The 22972-nt window shown below is 39.4% G+C and overlaps 1 protein-coding gene and 1 pseudogene across 4 annotated transcripts in view; both read left to right on the forward strand.

Annotated features, from left to right (window-relative positions):
* CD96 (CD96 molecule) overlaps positions 1-14644 on the forward strand; it is an 87078-nt gene extending 72434 nt beyond the window's left edge. For all 4 annotated transcript variants that reach the window (XM_047724230.1, XM_047724222.1, XM_047724205.1 and 1 more), the window contains 4 exons: positions 5741-5803; positions 6560-6649; positions 9908-10031; positions 12388-14644. In XM_047724230.1, the coding sequence (XP_047580186.1) occupies positions 5741-5803; positions 6560-6649; positions 9908-10031; positions 12388-12496 (386 nt within the window). In that variant the 3' untranslated portion in view covers positions 12497-14644. The remainder of the gene's footprint in view (positions 1-5740; positions 5804-6559; positions 6650-9907; positions 10032-12387) is intronic.
* Positions 2167-3339, forward strand: LOC125096980 (cytosolic 5'-nucleotidase 3A-like; annotated as a pseudogene).
* Positions 14645-22972: the final 8328 nt, after the last annotated feature.

A 22972-nucleotide genomic window follows, 5' to 3' on the forward strand; every position in this document is an offset into this window, starting at 1 on the left:
TCTAAGATACACAAGAAAAGGAACCCTAAACCTTTTCCTGTCTCGTTCACTATAATATCATAATGCCTGTAGCAGTGGCAGGCATACAGTAGGTGCTCAGCAAATATTTCTTGAATAATTGAAAGAATATGTGTACATATGGACAGGGACAAGGAAGAAAACACACACAAACATACACAGTGAAAAGAAATGATCTGCTTAAATAAAATTTTTGAACCTTTTGTTTGCTTTATTTAAATTGTTATTACAATAATATGTGTATCCAGAATAAAAAAAAGAAATCCTGTTTATCCCACGCATCATGTCATTATGAAGCAAAGAGACTACCCAAAATATTTTCTGCCCTAGAAACTGGAAAACTGAAAGGTCTTGCATGAAAGTGCTTTATAATTTACACAAGTATTTTCTTGGTCTTTTTAGTGGATTTCATAATAAAATGAACTATGCAATTCCTCACATCTTCTGTCCTCCCCACTTGACATCTCTCTATCATTTCTACCACGAAATAGATTTAGAAATTGTGAAATCTAGGAAGAGACTCTAAAACCCAACAAACAAAATTTTCCTCACCATGAAAACTCACATTCTTACTTATGCAAAAAAGAATATCTTGTTTACTAGTTGCCATTTTTTATCCATAAGCTTAAAGAAAAAAAATTCCCTGCAGTGAGTTGCTCTATTTATAATCATTCACAAAAACACATTTGGATCCAACAAGTTAATATTGATTGCTCATTCCCAAACTATTTTTGAAACATGTTTCTACTGGTTGGATTGGACTATAATGTGACATCCAATATTAGATGATGTATTTGGCAAGATTCATGACAGGCATTGGTAATGGGATTTTTTTTTCCTTCCAGTATGTTTATTTCAAGAGATTTATGAAATGTTCACAGATAGAAAAAGAATGATAATGGATGGATTTCTGGTGAAATATACCCACTAGCAGTGTTTCTAAAGCTCTTCCTATTTGTGAGCACATTCTAATGGGATATTTGCTTTTACATGCATTTTGTGTAGCTCACATATATTTGGATGTCACTAGAAGATTCTGGGTGCATTGCATTTCTATTAAATTTATAAGTATGCATTTTAATATATTCTTTTCTTGTCATTTTATCAACTTTAGAATATTAGCATCTAATCCTAGTTCAGCTTCCAAGTTTCCAACTGCCTGGAACAGAAATGTATATTTTACTTTAACCACCTATGAAATGGGGTTATCAACTCTGGCCATCTAAATACCTCAAGTGTATAAGGCTAATAACATCCTGGATGTTCTCATCCTGACATTCAGGTGATCAGGCCATGGAGCAGAAAAGGGAAGCTTATTTACTTTTCTCTTTGTTTTTCCCTGCCATCCATCCGGTCCAGTGGAGCCTAAAGCCACATTGAAATCAGTCAGTCTGGCTAAGTTAGAGGAGCAGAAAAATGAAATGATTCTCCATAGGCCCCTATGCCTCCAATTTGCCCCATTACCAAAATCAACAAGCTTATCATTACCTCACCACGTGTGCCCATGCATGTGTGCACTGTGCGTGTGCATGTGCACGAGTGCGTGCATACACACACACACACACACACACATACACACCTGGGACCCCATAGTACCTCTTAAAAACCTCACATAGGGTCTCTATTTTATTCTTTGACCATACATTCCTATGCTTCAAAATTTATGTACCCTTCTTCATAAATTTTGCAATTGTATTTTTTACCCTGTCCTTGGTCCTGGTTGGATCTTCTCAGGCTCTTGGTAGCTCTGCCTAATAATTTCATAGCAACCCATTCTACTTTCCATAGGGAGAAGGGATGGAGAGGCTGGAGTTGAGGGGTTGAGAGTCAATTACAGGGACATAGCAATGCCAGAACCTACGGCAATGTTGGGCCCTGCTCCTCTTCCAGTAGTCCTGCTGCTCCCTGTTGGCTAAGATGCTGAATCTCTAAACTCACCACTCTTCATCTCAAATTCTAAAATCTTATGTATCTCAGATCACTTCTCATTCTATGTTCCTCTTCTCTAAAACACTATTCTCCAATTCTGTTACCTAGTTCCTGATTAGGTGAACCACAAATTCAAGATTTCTTTCTCTGATTTTAAGTTCCATTTTCTGTTAAAATACCAAATTCTGGGGGCTTCCTGGGTCTCTCCACAGCTAGCACACAAGACCTGCATATCCAAAGATCATGAGTGTCATCTTTTTTTCATGGTCAGGAAGAGCATGAGGGTCCCATCTATAGATGAGGTGGTCATGGCAAGAACAAAGAGGGTAGCTGATGCCAGCGTGTTCTTGGTGTAAGGGGTGGTGCTGGCCCAGTACATATTCACCCTGAAGAGGAGGATGGTGCAGAAAACCAAGATCCCTGAGATTCCTGTATCCAAGTCCTGCTTGCCACCCATGCCATTATTCCAGGACAAAATCAGAGACAGAAGAACTCAGAATGTCTTAAGGAAGATTGGGTAACTGAGACAAGTCTCTGTAAATGTACATGTAGAATGTACATGTAGAAATGATGCCCAAATTCCAGAGAAGTTCAGCTTACTCTATAAGAATAACAAAAATTATCTGTGGTTTTATCAGAAAAGGAGCTTTCAAACTTCAGATAACCATGGATTTTGGTATGACACTAAGTAGATTTTCCTACAAAATGAAAAGATGCCCAGCATATCATAACAGTTACTGACCACTGTAAACTGTTTACAAAAGATGGTCAAGTTTTTCCAACTAAGGAAAAACACTATGTTGTCAAAATTGATTCTGTTTTTACCATGGGATGAAAATATCCCTTTGTGGTGGAAAGATGTGCTAAAGCAGATAGTTTTCTTGTTGAATAAGCTTCACCCAATGCTAAATTTAAGTAAATTATAGAAAAATCCAATGTTATGCTCCAGGAAGGATATAAAAATTTATTTGAGAAACTCTAGCAACACAGCGTCCTGATGTTAATATTTTCAGCTGATAATGGTGATGTATTCAAGGAGGTTATCCATCAAGCTGGTGTTTATCATCCAAATGTCAAAGTAGTGTTTATTCAAGGATTTTGATGAAAATGGAGTCTCAAAAGATTTAAAGAAGAATTAACTCATGTATTTAACAAACAGAATGGTGGTATGAAGAACGCAGAATACTTCAATCAATTAAAAGACATAAAAACATAATTCTGCTGAGAGACTCTCAAGGAGACTTAAGAATGGCAGATCAAGTAGCCAATATGGAGCACATTCTGAAAATTGGATATCTTTGGATAAAGTGGATAGGCTTTTAGAAAAATATTATGTTAATGAAAGAGGAATCTTTAGAAGTAGTGAAGTCTTTCTTACTGAGGATTCTATAAGTAAGTATTCTTCAGGAAGACCTCTTTCCTGTGGGAGCAATTGATATAAGAATGGCCCATCTCTTTGTCTTGTTGAAAGACTCTTACGTATAATACATTCTTGCTCTTGAAGTTTTTTTTTCTTTATAATACTGAAATATTTTCAGACATGTTGAATCCATCAACCAGAATCTCCTTTTTCTTCAACTCTCTCAATACACTCCCCACTATATTTTTTTTTAACAGAATAAAGACAAATCTTAAAACCAAAACTAGAAAAATAACTCCCTGCTTTTCCAAAGTGGATTCTGTAGCTTAATTTTATCACACAGTTTCTGAGGAGTAGAAGTCTAAAAAGGAAAATTTTAAAAATGGCCAACTAATTTACAAAATTTTAGGTACTGCCATTTTTGTAATTTGGGTGGATCTTGCTGATGGTATCACCATCTCCTGAAATTGTGCTATGCTTGGTTATTTTGCCTGGGGAAAATTAATATTGAGAAGAAAAGATTGGCATTCTATATTGGGTGAAAAAACTGTTGGTACCCACATGTAACTGACCATTTCGTATCTGGGCGCCTGCCTGGCTCAGTTGGTAGAACATGTAACACTTGGTCTTGGGTTTGGAAGATCGAGCCCGTGTTGGGTGTAGAGATGATCAAAAAATAAAATTTTAAAAATAATTTTCTGTATTTACCTGCTGATGAGATAAATATGAAATGGAAAAAAATTGAATACCCAATTCCCGCAAAGGGATAGCATTTGTTCAACTACTTATATCTTAGCATAAATTAATTTATCACATCCTTTCTTGCAAACAGACTTTGAAAATATAAAAAATAAAGGTATCAAGCCCTAAAAATTACAAGTTATGTAGAGGCACCATGTTGGACAAAGTATCTTATAAGGTTATCCAAAACAAATTGCCTTCTTTGTAATTTTATCTAAATCCAGGCCTAGTCCCAATTTCTTTTTAATTAGTTGTTGTTCTTTGTTATTCAAATCCCCACCACTAAGGCTTAGCCTTTAAAAATTGGCTTTTGAAAAAACATTAATCCATCATCTCTTGACCTTGGTATTCTATCTAGAACAGCACCAACAAAAAGTGGTCAAGATCACATGCTCAGGGTCAAATAATTATACTGAAAATAAGAACATCTCCCTGACCTAGTCAAATCAAAATTGCTGTGTGTAAAACTCCCCTTACCTCTGGGGTGACCCTAAGTCAATTAGCTATGACAAACTGTACTGTGAGAGCGCCCTGGAAAGCATTGAGGTACACCACTCCTGAAGGACCTGATAACATACCTTTGTCTGTAGCTGCAACTGCCATTGACATTTAGGGGGAAAACCAAGGAAAGAAACGACTAAGAGTTTTTTGTTTGGGGTTTTTTTTTTTTTAATGTTTGTTTTGGTTTGGTTTGGTTTTGCTTATTTGTTCTGGTCTTGACACACGAGAAAGCACTTAACTTGGAAAATCACACATGCTAATGTTTTAAACAGAGGAGCATAATGTTTTTCTACTGATTGCAACTGCGCGTAACTATATCTATTTTACTTTATACTACATTATAAGCCTGTTGTCAAATACAGAAATGCAGAGCCTGCCAAGAAGTGGAACTGTCTTGCCAGAGAGGGGGACTAGACAAAATGAGTTGATAGATCTACTCCAAAAGCCATAGGTACTGCCTGAGTTTGCTACCAGCCACTCAAGGGGAAGGTTTGCTTCTGAATCCATCAAGATGACTCAGCACAGCAGCTAGTGAGGCCTGTGACTAGAAGGGTCTGAAAATTCACTGTTGACACAGTTCACTTGACATAGCCAAACAAGAATATCAACTTATCCACAAGTACACACTATTTTGTTCCCTCATGCATATCCTACCAAGGTCTTCAAAGTCCCTTTGGCACCTCTGCTTGACTAAAGGCCACCATAACACACCTGGGCTTTCATTCTCTCCCATGTATTGGATGAACACAAGAATAGTTACGACGCACTCTCTGTAGCTGGGAAAACCTCTCCTAGTATTATGTTTCTGTTCCTTCTTCCTGCTTCTAAGTAGCTATAATCAAAATCTTCCCTATTTGAGACATCAGAATCACAAGTTTTCCCTCAACTCCCACTTTATTTTGTGACATTCTAATGTGTGCTGCAGAATAGTTCAGTGATTTTTCTTTATATATTCATTAATCTTTTTTCATTTTATTATTTTATTATAAATTATTAGATTCAATTAAAGGTCAAGAAGAGGCTATAAAATAACTAGTCTTATACAGATTGACTCTTCTTTCTTTAATTTTTAAATTTTTTATTAACATATAATGTATTATTAGCCCCAGGGGTACAGGTCTGTGAATCTCCAGGTTTACACACTTCATAGCACATCAGGTTGATTCTTCTAATATCTTCTTCCTTTAACAGCTTCATGGATGCCCAGTGAAACATATAGTTCATCCCCCTCAGGGGCAAATTCAACAAATCATGGTGAGTGACGGGGGGGGGTAGATTTAGGGTCGGGAAGGTGTTGGCAGAGGTGGAAAAACAAGAACTGGTAAGAAACCAACCTCAGACAGGTATAAAAAGTGCAACTTGATGATGAAAATGACAATGAATAGAACCAAAACTTCTCCCTGCCACAGTCACTCAAAGAAGCTAGTCAGAGACCAAGTCTTAGATTTTTTTTCTCTATTTTATTTCAAAATGAAATCTACAAAATAGCATTTCTTGGTTAATTAAATCCATTAAAATTGCATTTTAAATTTTTATTTCCCATTAGAAATTGAGATGATTTGTCAACATGGAATTGTCTACTAGAATGTTGCAAAGAGAGTTTTATTGACTTTATCAAACACATTACAGTGGGAGAAATGGTATTTCATTGGGAGAATACAGAAAGGTCCCATTTTTCTATGGGTCCAACATAAGACATTTTCCTATAATCATGTAAATTTCTCATGGAGATTCTTTAGCAAATATTGTTCTGTTATGTATGCTGTACAGCTTCTCTTTTCCTCTTTAAACCTATAGAGAGTTTCACTTTTTTGGTAGTTGTTAGTTTCTAAGGTCCAAGTCTTGATATAAATTGGTCCTTAGTAAACTTTATACATAGTACTTAGGAGCATTTAGGCCATTAAAATTGAGCTCTTCCTTCACTAGTGAGATCCAATCATCATCTTACACCACTTGATTGGGTTGAGATGGCTGTTAGGATCAGTTCACATATTCCCTGTATATCCCTAGGTGGTGTCTTCACCAGCACAATCAGGACATTTTCAGAAGTTCCCACAACTACCAATGGATCTACTAAAAATATTCACATCCATATCACTGGTGAGTCATTTACTCTTTTCTCAGTTTTGTGTTTTACTCACTCAACAAATATTTGTTGGGTACCTACCATTTGCCAGACACTGTACCAGTTGTTGGGTATACTCTGTGAAAGAAGTAGATCTTTCTTGTCTTGTATACAGAGAGACCTTGAAAACACTGACCTTCGGAAGATTATAATCTATTGAAGATGATATACATTAAGTAAAAAATCATATAATTAAATAAATTTGTGACAGATATACTGTGACATAATATAAGGTATTGTCAGAACATAACAGAAATACGTAATTTTAACTGGCAACAGGAAAGGATAAATATATCCTCTAAGGATATATTTAAATTAAAATCTGAAAAATGAATAAAAATTGGCCAGGCAAAAAGTGAGAAACATTTTATCCTATGAAAATATATCTGAGACAAGAAAGATTTTTGGGGGGCCCCTGGGTGGCTCAGTGGGTTAAAGCCTCTGCTTTGGCTCAGGTCATGATCCCAGCATCCTGGGATCGAGCCCCGCATTGGGCTCTCTGCTCAGCGGGGAACCTGCTTCCCCCCTCCCTCTCTCTGCCTGCCTCTCTGCCTGATCTCTTGTGATCTCTGTCTATCAAATAAATAAATAAAATCTTAAAAAAAAAAAGAAAGATTGTTGGAACAAAGAGTATTTCTGTAATTAAACTAATAAAATTTTATCGATACTGAGTATAATTTCTTGTTTTATATATAAGATATCAAGATCTTCCCAACCCAGATCTTGATTGTAAGTGCAGAGGCATTGTCAACTCACTTCAGAGGGTATTCTCTTGACTGGTGAACACTCCACTTGAATTCTCAGCTTATTCTGTATCAGAGGTCATCCAGTCCTCAGATCATTGGAGCATCCTGCATACAACATCCCAGTAGAACAAACTGAAGTCCTACCCATGCGTTTCAGATATTGGTGCCTTAAAAAACTGCCTAGTTCAGAGATGGGGCAAGATGGAGCTCCACTTCTCCACTGAGACATTCCTGAAGTCAGTGGTCTCATTTTCTGTGTGTGGTAGGGAGAAAAATTTTAAGCATTGGTTTAAAACCTTTTGTTCTTTTATTTCTCTGAAACTTTAGGGGTAAAATATTATATCCCACCATGTTACCAATGTAGAACCTAGTAAATTTTGACTTGACTAAAACAGAACTTTGTGTATTCTTGTTAATCATCTGTATGATTGTTTCTTTTATGATCACAATACTCTAGTCTTTCACAGTTCTACTGCTACTGTGAAGTAGTGTGAACTAGTCACCTGCACATACAACATAGCATATGGGTATGTATTGCAGTACTACATGGGCTTCCAGAGTAACCTAAGCATCTGCTTAGACTAGGCTGAGGTTGGGTGAACATCAGGAAGAACCCAGGTCTCTGGATGTGTGTCATAAACATGACAACATCATATTGCTGCAGTCCAAACTATGTTAAACATAGAGAAGATTTGGTAACTAATATTTTGAATCCATCTCTTTTGGCTTATGTGTTTTGAGACTTTGCTTTATAAAAAGCACTATAATAAATATGAGGCAATTAGAGAAATTAAAAACCTATTCTCCACCCACAAACAGTTCACAATCTAGTTGAAACAATAAAAGAAAATGAATCCAAATCATTCTAATACAAAATCGACTTTTTGCCCAAATGATCTACATAATCTGAAGAGCTAAAGATCTATCCATAATGTATAAGGAATTTCACTGGGGTGTTGTTAGAAATAACAAAAGCCTGGAAACAATTTAACCCTTGAACATCAAGAGACTGAGTAAATAAACCATGATACATCTGTATTTTGGGGAACTAGCCACTCATTTAATCAAAGAAGTTAAAGATTTACCTTTATGCCATTTCATGGAAATTATTCCAAGAGTGTTTTTTTGAAAATTTTTATTTATTTTTTTTCAAGAGCATTTTTTTTAAGAAAGACACAAGGGACAGGACAATATGTATTGCCCTCATTTCTAAGAAAAAGAGATATATATTCATTATACATGTACATGTTTATATATGTGTATAAAATTTCTAGTGGGATACATAGTTAACTATTAAAAGTTACTGCCTCTAATATGGATAACTGGCATCTGAAGTCATAAAGACACTTCCTTTTTCATTATAGCTTTATATTTCTGTACTATTTGAATTTTTAACATGATTGTAAAATGCTCTTCAAAAAGGAAAATATTAAGTAACTGTGTAATTATAAACATTCCCTTTTATTCTCTGCAGTAGAATCAATCTTACTTCCTAAGAGAGTTAATTTTCTTAATTCTTCCTTCATGTTAGAAAAAAGGTAAAACAGTCCAGAATATGATATTTACATTGCCTCTGGTCTAAGTCAACAATACTGGAAAGTCTTTGATTCACACAGTCTGACTTGGTGTACAAATGCTAGCAATGCAATGAATGAATTGAGTGCGGATATAATCAAGGGGTAAGAAAAACCAGTCTGCTTATCACCCACCAATATAATTCCCGCCAGACCTTTACTTGGACTTCCTCCCTTTGCAGACCATAGAAAGAGCAAAATAACTGATTTTAGTTTTACTCCTTTTGTCACTTCTCTCCTTTCTATTGCCGAAATGCATAGAAGGAGAGAGAAAGGAAAAGAAGGGAGGTGGTAGAAAGGATTAGAAAATCTCTATTCTGGACACTATTTCCTGCGTGACATCCAAATGAAAAGTCTTGGATGATGATCTTTTGAGCACTACAACTCGATGCGTACTAACCAGGCCTTCTCAGTTTGGGATTTTCAGGGCATCAGAATGTTATGACGTTATAATGCTTTTTTCCTCCTCCTAATACATTAATATTCCATAAAGCATATAATGACTCCTTAAAGAATAAGCAAAGCCAAAGCTAGGCCATTATTTCACATATAAAGTTTCCTTTACTGGAGTAAATTTGGAATACAGATTTAGAGCTTATCCCTCTTATTTTTCATTTTTACAAATTCATTGCCCATCATGTGCCAGGAATTGTCCAAGGCCTTGGGAAAAAGAAAGAAAGAAAAAAAAAAAGATTCATTCTGGAACATTATAACAAGAAAGACATTCACATAAATAGTAACTGCAGACGTGCAAAAACGGAAGTGAGAACAAGGCATAGATATGATCCCAGAGCATGATTGTGGTCAGTGAGGGCCGTTGGAGAAAACAGGTAGGAGAGAGGGTTCAAGTCATGCTGCTTTGAAATTGCCAAAGTTTGGCATGAAAGTTCATCTCTCATTATGTCCTTTGCAGGCATTGTGGTCAATAAACCTAAAGATGGAATGTCCTGGCCAGTGATTGTAGCAGCTTTGCTCTCTTTTTGCGTAGCGCTGTTTGGTCTCGGAGTGAGAAGGTGGTGCCAATACCAGAAGGAAATGTGAGTATAATCCTGAATCTGCAGGAACAGAGATAGTTTTTCAGCACAACATATTCACTCAGCACTTTGTTTTTGTTTGTTTGTTTTTAAAGATTTTATTTCTTTATTTGACAGAGAGAGAGAGAGCACAAGTAGGCAGAGTGTCAGGCAGAGGGAGAGGGAGAAGCAGGCTCCCCGCTGAGCAGGGAGACCGATGCGGGACTCAATCCCTCCCGCAATCCTAGGACCCTGGGATCATGACCTGAGCTGAAGGCAGACGCTTAATCAACTGAGTCACCCAGGTGTCCCTCACTCAGCACTTTAAATATCACTCGGATATGGCATTCTCATATAGAACTGAGGAAAAGAGTCTCAGAGAAGCTCAGAGAAGCTCCCCAGCTTGCCCAGCACCACCCAGCTGGGATGAGTTGTGCAACTTCTGCCTTGGTGTCCCCTTTTCCCTGCTCAGTCAGTGACTCGTCAGATGGAGCAAGTCAGTGGGCATGAAATAAGAATGAAGCCTTGCCTCACCTCAAACACTAAAACTGATTTTTCTTTTAATCTTCATTACTTTTTCATTTTCATGCATCTCTGAACTGCCTGGGCCCAGCTGGGCCCAGATGCTCAAGTGTGAAATTGAGTAAGAAAGGTAATTTTAAGAAACCCCAGCTGCTTTCAGCAGAATGGGCTTTTACCATCCTTTTTCTTTTTCCCCAAGGACAAAAGAAAGTAAACAGTGGGTTACCCCTCTTTTGTCTTATTGAAATATCTTCCAAGAATCTTTTCCCTCCACTCCGCCATCTGAAATGACATGTCAGATTAAGCCTCACTTTTCTGACTTGGTTCTTTTGGATCCAGAGTAGACCATGATTGGAGGAGACCCCTACAACATACAGAGATGTTCTCCCACTCCTTACTGCTACTGTCTAAAATGCCAATGACCACTGTGCGGTACCTTCTACTTAAACTGTCCTTGAAGACTCTATATCCATGTGTGGCAAGAGTTTCCTGGTGAAAAACAAAACACTAAACCAGTAGTCAGAAATTCTGGACTCTTGTCCAAGGACTACACTTTGGCAACCATATGACCTTGAGGACTTCCTAATTTCCCTGAAACAACAGAAGTGCAAATTTCTTAGAATTTTATCTACCTGTTGAAATATATTATCTGCATCAAAGCATCAGAAAAAAACAGGTAAGGGGCGCCTGGGTGGCTCAGTGGGTTAAGCCGCTGCCTTCAGCTCAGGTCATGATCCCAGGTCCTGGATTCGAGCCCCGCATCGGGCTTTCTGCTCAGCAGGGAGCCTGCTTCCTCCTCTCTCTCTGCCTGCCTCTCTGCCTACTTGTGATTTCTCTCTGTCAAATAAATAAATAAAAATCTTAAAAAAAAAGAAAAAAGAAAAAACAGGTAATAGGCATTAGATATTTTTATTAAAAGAAGAAAGCGGGAATCTGAAATTTTGAATTGATTCTTTTTATTATTCTGTAATCCAGTATTTGTGTCATATAGAGATGAGAATCTCTCTCTCTCTCTCTCTCTCTCTCTGTCCTTCTCCATGTCCATGTCCATCTCTATCTCTATACCACAGCAAGGGGTTACAGATTTGAGTCAAGGACAAAAATTCTTTTGTCCACATCTGTCCACAGATGAATTTCTGTGTCTTGATTATCAAGAGAGCTGGAGAATTTGTACAGCTAAATCCCAAATTCAGATGTATGCCTAATGCATTTCAGACAAAGAGTTGTGCTAACATAAAACAGTACTTTTGATATAAAGATGACTTTAAGAATGTTCACTGATTCAAATGTAAGGGATTCTGACATTAACCACCCAGTATCAACCAATACAAGGATTCCGTAGAGCCTTTCTTCCCATCTCAGCCCTATCCTCACAGTGCACAGTGACTGTGTGGGTGAAGGCGGGGGTAAGGTTGGCAAAGGGATTATTTGAAAACCTTCAGTCGTTAGTCCCAGAATTTAAAGATTTTGTCTCTGGAGGAGTATTTTAACCCACATAAGAGAAACACTTCTTCTATTAGGAGACAGTTTCCATGGAGAATATGGGTTCTGGTCAAAAGACCAGAATCGCTTGTCTGGTTCTCTTTACCAAGTTGCTGAAGACCTCTGAGCCTCCTCAGTAGAATGATGACAATAATGTCCAATCCCTAGATGCAAATTAAATAATGTTATGATAAAAATGCTTCGCAAACTATATAATACCTATAAATATTAATGCTATTATAACGTGGCTAATAAACAGAAGGAAAAATTCTGAGGGAACTGGTGGGGATGTCTCTTTCTCTGTGTCCTATTTTCCTATATCCTTGAATCACCACCTCACATTCCTAGCGTTGAAAGAGCAATGTTTTGTTCCTAGCATGGAAAGACCCCCGCCTTTCAAGCCACCTCCACCTCCCATCAAGTACACTTGCATTCAAGAGTCCACGGGAAATGATCTGCCTTGTCACGAGATGGAGACGCTCTAAGAGCCGCTTGAGACTTGCCACAGAACTCTGCTAGAATCCTGCGAGAAACTGGATATTGTGCTTTATTAACATAATTGTCCTCTAGCCGAGCCTTTACTGCAGCTGCAGTGGATGTCAGAAGTGAGTGACCTGTTTTCCCGGCAACTCAGCCCCTTTCATCTGCATGCCTGAAACTGAGCAAGAATGAGGCGAAGTCATGCTCATACCCCATGCGATCTGTAGGAATGTTCTTGCTTATGTAAGAAGTGCAAATGAGGCTGCTGTTATTAAAAAAGTACTTGCAGTGTTTTTATTTTTCATTTTAGTTCACTGACTGAGGTGACGACAGTGGTTTCAAGCATATGTCCATGCCAGATCCTCTTCCATTTGGGCATCTGCCAACATTCTGAACTATTTGCCAAAAGTATGATCATCCCTGAGGTTTGTTGCATTCCCTAGGAAAATTACAAAAAGAAGAAAATGTGAAAGTTCTAGAAAGAGTTCCAAATAAGTGCAAGTAGTCCTCGTACGGAAAATATTTTGCTTATTTTCACTAGAGGAAATCGTAATACCTTGCACAAGATGCCAGTCCCAGTCCCCCTTCCTCCCACCATGTTCTGCCCAGCCTCCTGCCCCATAGATTGAGGAGGGATCAAAGGGAAACCTGGCCAGCAACCAAGTAGCCTCGTAGATATAGGGAACACTTCATTGGCCTCTAAAATGATATGAACTAAGAGTGGTCTGGTCTCATCCTCAGCTTTACCTGTGTGTGTGTGTGTGTGTGTGTATGTGTGTGTGTGCACTTGCACACGTGTGCGTGCGTGTGTTTGTGCGTGCATAGGTACGTCAAACTATTACATGAGTAAACAGGCACCCTAACCCCAATCCAATTTCTGCAAATCCTATTATTCTCATTTTCTTCTGGGAACTCTCCTGGGAACTCTCCAGTCTGCATGTTTTTATCTGTCTTGAGATAAATGCAGGCTCAAATCATACTAGCATTGTTGAATTAATCCTGTTCCTACCACTCTTTTATAAAATAGTTCAGATAGAACATATAGGTAATGGAAAAGAAACCTAGTTAGCCACACCTGTTCTGTATTCAACAAGAGTTCCTGAGTGAGTAAATTACTGATGCTCCTTGTTCTTCTAAACCACCCAAACACCCTACCCTCGGAAGGAGCAACAGATGTTGCTATCAGATATGACAGGCAAATGCTGTGTGGACTTTAGTCTCAAAAGGAACATTTAGTTCATTTGCAGTGTACTTATCCCTGACCGCATGTGAGAATAACTTGGAGAGTTTTTTTTAAACACCAGAGCTGTCCCACTCAAAAACAATAAAATCAGAATCCCTGTGGAGTGAGGCTGAGGCGTTAGCACTTCCGGGTGATTTGAGAGTTCAGCCAAAGTTGAGAACTGCTGAACCAGTCAAGGTCCCTTCTCATTAATCAGAATCTTCGTTAGGTACTTATTTTTGGTGGTGACCAGCCTCTAATGTGTCCGTCATGATTCTTGCCTCTTATATAGTCCCCACTGATACCAAATGCAACTAATTTGTATAGCTGGCCAAGACTAGGGTAAGGCAAGGAAGACAACTATGGTATAAAATTTAAGGAGATATTCAAATCCAGGGTCATGTACTTGTACAATCTTGTGAGTACCGGTTGCTGGCCCAGTATAACTGATAAGATATGCAGAAGTCACCAGAGCGTGACTTCCAAGGCTAGGTAATAGGATACATGGTAGCTTCTGCATTGATCTCTCTTTGATCGGTCTCTCTGGAAAAAGCTGGTTGCCATGTTGTGAGGACACTCAAGCAGCCCTGTGGAGAGGGACCCCTGTCAAGGAACAAAATCCTATTGCTAACAAGTATCAACTAGCCAGCCATATGAGCGAGCCATCTTGGAAGCATGTCCTCCAGTCCCCACTCAAGCCTTTGGTTAACTGCACCTCAGCTGATCTTTTGACTGGGACCTCATGAGAGCCAGAACCACTCAGCTAACCTCTTCTGGTTTCCGGACCCACAGACACTGTGCGGGATAATAAATACTCATTATTTAACACCACTGTCTTTAGGTATAACATGTTACACAGTAATAGATAACTAATACAGCCCAATGAATGGAAAAAATAAACTAATGTTTGCCTGCCTTAATTACCCTCCATTCCTCATTAATTCTTTTTTTTTTTTAAAGATTTTATTTATTTGACAGAGAGAAATCACAAGTAGGCAGAGAGGCAAGCAGAGAGAGAGGAGGAAGCAGGCTCCCTGCCAAGCAGAGAGCCCGATACGGGGCTCCATCCCAGGACCCTGGGATCATGACCTGAGCCGAAGGCAGAGGCTTTAACCCACCACCCAGGTGCCCCCCTCATTAATTCTTGAGAAATAAATAAGACTAGCTTCATATGTGCCTTTGTCAAGAATAGTCGCCTTTTTTTTTTTTTGGATCCAGCAGAAGTTTTATTTTAACTGAAGAACATACGGTTGGCTTGACCAAATATACTTTGCATTATAGGTCTTTAAAAACATTAACATTTTGCCAGGATGGGCATTAGAGGTCCTATTACAAAAATGGAATTAAGACACTATGTGAATGTGAGTTGTCCAACATCACATAATCAGAAGGGATAGAGCCAAAATGATGGAAATCCATCTCTGATTTCCAGTCCACGGTGTGATCAATCTCCATTATATCATAATATTTCATTGCTTTGGTGTCTCTTTTTACTATAGACAAGAGATGTTTTGTGTACATTTAGGTAAATATTGATTTTTTTTAAATGCCCAAATTGTTGACAGAAAACAAAGAAAAGGAGAAATAATTGACCCCTGAGGGTAGAATAGCCAAGAAAGTGTGGGGGGAAAAAAAAAAGACTAAGAAAAAGTAAAAAGAGCAATCAAGACCAGACACCAAAAGAAGTTTAGAGAATCTGACCAAAGCCAGAGATCCTGAAAGAGCATTGTCTCAGAAACTCAGAGCCAGCAAGAGGTTCTTGAAGGCAGCCCTCTAGGAGAGTTGGCTTTGACTTACACTTGAAGATTGAATCTGCAGAAATACAGAAATTTTGTTCCCTGAGTTTTGATAACAGCAGTCATGGCTATGTCGACCACCCAAAGCTTGAGTGTCCAGCAGAGACAGCTGAAATGGTGAGTGAAACTTACCCCCGTGGGAGAAAAAGACATTAACTGGAGAAATGGGCTGATGTTGCAAGAAGAAACACGAGATGAGATGGTGAGAGAAGGGCATTTTATTTCCCAGCTTCTGCAAAAGGGCTTTCTTCCCTGGATTCTGTGATTACTTACAAGGCGGCATTCTGCAGCCAGGAAGCCATGACCAGAGAGAGCAGATTATGACCTTGGGCAAGATCAGGGACAGAGAACACCTTTGAAATGATTGAATACAATTTTTCTCCCCAACCGGCATCTCTATAGTCTTCTAACTTCTGTTATATTCTTTGCCTTGCCTGCTCACTCAGATTCCTCATGTCTACTCAAAGGCTCTGTGAGATTGTGATTATATGGTGGCACACTGGGGAAATTAAAGGATATGAGTAACATAACCAAGATCACAACGTAAAGAAGAGAACATGGAGGTGCCTGGGTGACTCAGTCAGTTAAGCTGCTGCCTTCAGCTCAGATCATGATCCCAGGCTCCTAGGATGGAGCCCCACATTGGGCTACCTGCTCAGTGGGGAGTCTGCTTCTCCCTCTGCTCCCCAGCCCCCTGCTCACTCTTTCTCAAATAAATAAATAAAATCTTAAAAAAAAAAAAGCTGATCTAAAAAATATCTAAGAACCACACCCTCCATACCCTCCGTGAGTGTAGAGTTTAATGGGAGAGATAGCATTTAAACAAATAAATACATGTGAAAATAAAAGTATGTATAAAGAAGAGGAATGAATAAAGAAAAGGGTATCATTTCAGAGACAGAATGTAAGAAATATTTTCAGAAGCCTTCAGAAAGGAGCCGTCAAAGAGACAAAGGCACTGAGACATAGTAACCCGACTTGAAAATCTTACCTAAGAATTATGCATACCCAGAACACAAGAAGGGTTCAATAACAGAAAATCTCTTAATATTTTGCCATATAATTAGGGCTTAGGAGGGAAAGCATACGATTAATCTTAAAAGATGAAGATGCTTAAAAGGTCTTTGGCAAAATCCAGTGCCCATTCCTAATAAAAACTCTTGAGAAAATGGTATATTGTCTTAACTATATGTTTATACATAATATGTATGTGCATATATGTATTTATATATAACATATATACATACACTAGTGCAGTATATAGATATTATAACTAGTTATATATATATACATATACTACAGTACATACACACACAGATATATATGTGCTGTAATATACACTATAGTCATCGTACATACATGCTGTAACTATTCCTACAAATATAACTCTACAAATATATGTGTCCAGGGACACCTGGGTGGCTCAGTAGGTTAAGCACCTGCCTTCGCCTCAGGAGCTCAGATCATGATCTCAGGGCTCTGGGATCAAGTCCTGCTTTGGACTCCTTGCTCAGCAGGGAGCCTGCTTCTCCCTCTGCCTGCAGCTTCCCCTGCCTGCTGCTCCCCCTGTTTGTGCACAAGCACTCTCTCTCTGACAAATAAATAAATAAAATCTCTCTCTATATGTGTGTGTGTGTGTGTGTGTGTGTGTGTGTGTGTGAGTGTGTCTCCAGATACAAGGAAAGCAAAGATGGATACATTTGACTACTTAAAAATAAAAGCAATTTGCATGGCAAGAAAGCAAAGTCAAAGGCAAATGATAAACTAGGTGAAAATACTCACAACATATATTACAGATAAAAGCTGATAAAGAACTTACAAAGAGGATAAATAAGCTTTCAAAACCTATGGAGGGGGACCTGGGTGGCTCAGTCAGTTAAGTGTCTGCCTTCAGCTCAAGTCATAATCCTAGGGTCCTAGGATCCAGCCCCACCTCACGCTCCCTGCTCAGTGGGGAGCCTGCTTCTCCCTCTATCTGCTGCTCCCCCGGCTTGTGTGCGCGCACTCTCTCTCTCTCTGGCAAATAAACAAAATCTCGTAAAAAATAAAAATAAAAAAATAACTCTTAAAACACTTGAAAAAAATTCAATCAATAATATGAAAAGAAAAGCACATTAAAACTTCACTAAGACGGGGCGCCTGGGTGGCTCAGTGGGTTAAAGCCTCTGTCTTCGGCTCAGGGCGTGATCCCAGCATCCTGGGATCGAGCCCCGTATCGGGCTCTCTGCTCAGCAGGGAGCCTGCTTCATACTCTCTTTCTCTGCCTGCCTCTCTGCCCACTTGTGATCTCTGTCTGTCAAATAAATAAATAAAAATCTTTAAAAAAAAAAACTTCACTAAGATATCATTTCTTCCTCATCCACTTGTGAAGAATTTCAGACCTTTGACAATGTGCTCTGTTATCAAGGCCATGGGGAAACAGGTACCCTCATATGTTGTTGAAAGGAATGCAAGATGACACAATCACTATGAAGAGGAATTTGACAATATCTAATAAAACTGCATATTACATTATCCTTTGACCTAGTAATTTCTCCTCAGGAACTTACCCTGAAGCTCTACCTCCAACACTATATGCACAAAGTTATTCTTGGCAGCATAATTTGTAATTGCCAAGTATTGAGAACTATCCAGATGTCCAAACATAGGAGATTGGTAGAATAAACTACAGTAAGTACAGCCATCAAAATAGGAAATAGACTGTACAGCCGTCAAAATAGGAAAGAAAAAAGTCTCCATTGACTGGTATGGAGTGATTTCCAGGAGATAGTATTAAGAAGGAAAAGCAAAGCAAAGTACAAAGACTATAGAATATGCTACCAGTGTAAGAAATAAGGAAAAATTACAAATATATATAATTTATATAATATGATGTCCAACTGTCTCTTATTGGTGATGTTAATTTTGATTATGTATGTGAGTGTTGTACTGTAAGTCTATATACATACATGCCTATCTTTCCCAGATACGTCTTTTTTTTTTTTTTTTTTTTTTTAAAGATTTTATTTATTTATTTGACAGAGAGAGATCACAAGCAGGCAGAGAGGCAGGTAGAGAGAGAGGAGGAAGCAGGCTCCCTGCTGAGCAGAGAGCCCGATGCGGGGCTCGATCCCAGGACCCTGAGATCATGACCTGAGCCGAAGGCAGCGGCTTAACCCACTGAGCCACCCAGGCGCCCCACGTCTTTTTTTTTTTAATTTTTTTTTTTTATGTGACAGAGAGAGAGATCACAAGTAGGCAGAGAGGCAGGCAGAGAGGCAGGCAGAGAGAGAGGGGAAAGTAGGCTCCCGGCCGAGCAGAGAGCCCGATGCGGGGCTCCATCCCAGGACCCTGAGATCATGACCCGAGCCAAAGGCAGTGGCTTAACCCACTGAGCCACCCAGGCGCCCCCCAGATACGTCTTTTGAAAGGAACAAGGAGCAAAGATATTCCAGTAGCAGAGAGCACAGCTGGTGGTCAGATCTTGCTCATTAAGATAATTTCCTGTGGAAAGGAAGCAGAATTTTTCAAAGAAATCTCTGATTAAGGGCAAATATGATGTAGTGTGAGACGAAATATTTTGTTATGTCAGAAAATAATAACTTATTCCAAAAATGCTGGGGTTTATCAGAGGATGCAAGAGTCCACTTGAAGGGACTCCTACTGGCTAAATCTGGGATAATTTGAGCACCAACCTAATTAAGTACACTAATAAATTAGAAACCATTGAAAGAAAGCAGGAATTTTGAGCACCTGGGTGGCTCAAGTCGGTTAAGGGTCTGCCTTAGGCTCAGGTGATGATCCCAAAGTCCTGGATCCAGTGTCGCAGGGGGCTCCCTGCTGAGCAGAGAGTCTGCTTCTCCCTCTGCCCCTCCCCCTTTCCTGCTCATGCTTTCTCTCTCTCTCTGTCTCTCTCTCTCAAAATTAAATAAATCTTAAAAAAAAAAAGCAGGAATTTATGAGTCCTTACCAGAAATAGGTGCTCAAAATATAGGTAAGTTGAGACAGAGAAAAAGAGAAAGCAGAGGTGGGGGAGGAATTGTAGTAAAGATGGGATCAGGCTAGATTCATCAACAGATGCTAGCTAAATCAAGCAGGAAGGTTTGATGACAGGATATTTTCATGGTCTCTAAGGATCGGCCAGAAGTATGCTTTTTGGTGACAAGGGAGGGAAATGACACGGTAATTATGTAGTGGAGAACAACTTGACCAAAGGATTGGTCGAAATGAACACCACCAGTGAGGAATAGATGAATAGATGAATACCCCCTCCCCCACCCCCCGCCAGTGTCCTACCAGGAAGGACACAATATCTCTGTGCAGTATTAAGGCAGAGAACAAATAAACTGAATCCAGTCACAAAGAGACATTGAATAAATACAAAATAAAAAATGCCTTAAAGATAAAGAAAGGCTCTAAAAATATTCCAGAGTAAAGGAAGTTAAAAGTGACAATGGCAAATATCTAACTCCAGACTGGATCCTTTTTACTGCAGGGGAAGAAAAACTACAAAGAAAATCTGACCAATCAGATCTGACATTTGTCAGGTCAGCTGACAAAATTGGAATATGGGCAGAAGACTAGATAAAAGTATTGGTAACTCGGCTATACGTAAAAGAATATTCCTATTCTCGGGAAATACAGGTTGAAGTACTTAGGGGTAAATGACCATGATATATATAACTTACTCTCAAATGGGTGTGAGTGTATATGCAATACACGTATATTACATACACATACACGAATACATAGAAAAACAGATGGTGGAGATATTAGCAACAGATGAATCTAGGTAAAAGGAGTATGTGGGGGTTTTTTCTGTTTTTATTTTTGCAATCGTTTTTAATGTTTGAAATTATTTCCAAATATAACTTTTTTTAAGTGCTTAAGTAAGATCCCAGTAAGTAATGCGTAATTGACTCTAAACCAGCCTATTTTTTTTTCAAACGAGCCTATTTTTTCAAACATTGCAACCCTTAGATGGTATGACAAGAGGCAAAGATCTGGGGGTGCCTGGGTGGCTCAGTGGGTTAAAGCCTCTGCCTTCGGCTCAGGTCATGATCCCAGGGTCCTGGGATGGAGCCCCACATCGGGCTCTCTGCTCCGCAGGGTGCCTGCTTCCTCCTCTCTCTCTCTCTGCTTCTCTGCCTACTTATGATCTCTGTCTGTCAAATAAATAACTAAAATCTTAAAAAAAAAAAAAAAAGAAGAGGCAAAGATCTGTTCGTTCAAGGGAGTTTTGTTTGTTCTCTGGGGACTTAGTTAATCTGAAAGTTCAGGAGAAAATAAATGAGGATTCATCATGCAAGCTGGCTGTTTTTGTTTCATTTCTGGGTCTTCTCCTGCCTTGGGTACTGGCTGGGATCCACCAAAACTTCAATCAATTTTTCTTTCTTAAGGAAGTGAATAGAGCCCTTTGATTTTCCTAGAACTCCAGGGTAAGCTTTTCCTCTCACCATTAAACCATTTCATGTCAAAGGAGACTAAGTTGTGTCCCTCCAGACATCACCCAAGAGAGAGACAGCTTCTCGGGGAGCAGTTTTTGTCGACACCCTACTGAAAGTCACGGAAACAGTGTATGCTTTACAGCAGGCCCTGCCTCCCCATCCAGCACTCAGGGCGGCAGCCCATGTCGGCTTCCCCAATCAGGTGCTGGGGCTAGAAGGCTCAGCAATCACTTCTCCTTCCCCTCCTAGAATACTTTGTCCATCTCCCCAAATTTTCAATAAATAGCTTGACCGGTATGTGTTAATTCGATAAACAGTGAATTTGAAGATACTCTCGTATTTTCCTGAGACCAAACTTTTTCGTTTGCTGGTTTTGCTTTAGTGTAATGTTTCAGTGAAAATTTGCCGTTAAGGAAATGAGGGCCAAGGACTCCTCTGTTGGACTGGAATGTCCTCAAGGGTGTCAGGTAGCTTTGTACACCTCAGCACCCTCAGAGGAGGGCGAGGCCTGGGACAAGTTAGCGCTCAAGTACTGTGTGAGTGAATGACTGGTGATGGCCAGTGAGTGCATAAGAGAGGGGAAAATGCCTCATGGAACAGAGGGTTTAGCTGAGACAGGTGACAGTCTCTCACTCACCATGGTGAGCTGAGATTTTTTTTTTTTTTTCACTCAATCTGTGTCATAAATGAATACATCTCCTTGACATCTGTGTTCTTCAAAATCTTATTGTGGCAAGTCAGTCAGGTAAGGACCCAAATCTGGGTGGTTTGGCAGATGCCTTAGATTGAACTTGCCTTTGGGTCAGTGTCAAAGTTTCTCTCAGATTGGTAGAATCAGGTCTGTATCCATGGGTGCTGAGAAAAGGCCAGGTCCTGGGAATGTGAAGACTAAGTAAACACAAACACCACAGTTGGGGCCAGGGGTGGTGGTGAGGGGAAATGAGGAGATGTTGGTCAAAAGGCACAAACTTCTTGCTGTAAGAGAAATAAGTTCTGGGGACCTAGCAAATAGCATGGTGTATTGTATACTGTATTGTGGAAAGAACAGATCTTAAATGTTCTCACCACACCAACACCAAAAATGTAACTATGTGAGGTGAAGGGTGTGTTAACTAACCTTATTGTGATCCACATTTCCCCGGACATACATGTTCACAAATCATTACATCATACACCTTAAACTTATACAGTGTTATGTGTTAGTAATATCTCAGTAAACCTGGAAAACAAAGAAGAACCCCACTTAGCCCAGTGAGGAACCATGGTCTGAAAATTTTTTTTTAAGATTTTATTTATTTATTTGACAGAGAGAGATCACAAGTAGGCAAAGAGGCAGGCAGAGAGAGGGGAGGGGGAAGCAGGCTCCCCGCTGAGCAGAGAGCCTGATACAGACCTTGATCCCAGAACCCTGGGAACATGACCTGAGCCAAAGGCAGAGGCTTAACCCACTGAGCCCTCCTTTGGTCTGAAATTTTAAGAACAAGAATGGATCTCAGTGGGTCAAAGTTGTATGGGTCAGTTCTATGGGTGAAGTTTTTTTCCTGATCAAGTCAAGAGCAGAGAGTTAAGTCTCAGATGGGAAGTCTTTGGTCCTCTACTCTTCTTAAGTTTATAATTGAGTCTCTCGTGGCAAGAAAAATTGGGCCCATGTCCCCGATTCGCAGCCAGGTGTTGCCCCATTTTGCCCAAGGTTTGGAAAATGGGCACTATTTCAGGTTTTGGCCTCAAATCCACCTGTAGTCTTGTACTTTGCTGAACCAGGTTGGAGACTAAACCAAGAGAGCTTCACTGTGTATAATTGGATTCATGGTGCATTTCTCTCAGACCTGAGACTTTCACATTAGGGAACATGAATGCCCAGGGATATGGATGTGCACCAGGTAGGACTCAAAGCCACGAGATAAACATAGCACCTCTAGAATCTCAACTTTATTCAAATTATATATACATATGTAACAAAATTTGAATGGGTTTGTAAAAACAAAAACAAAAACAAAAACCATGCCACTTGAAAGAAACGCTATGCTCAGTGCTGGC

This window comes from Lutra lutra, chromosome 1 (assembly GCF_902655055.1).
Source record: "Lutra lutra chromosome 1, mLutLut1.2, whole genome shotgun sequence".
Classification (NCBI taxonomy): domain Eukaryota; kingdom Metazoa; phylum Chordata; class Mammalia; order Carnivora; family Mustelidae; genus Lutra; species Lutra lutra.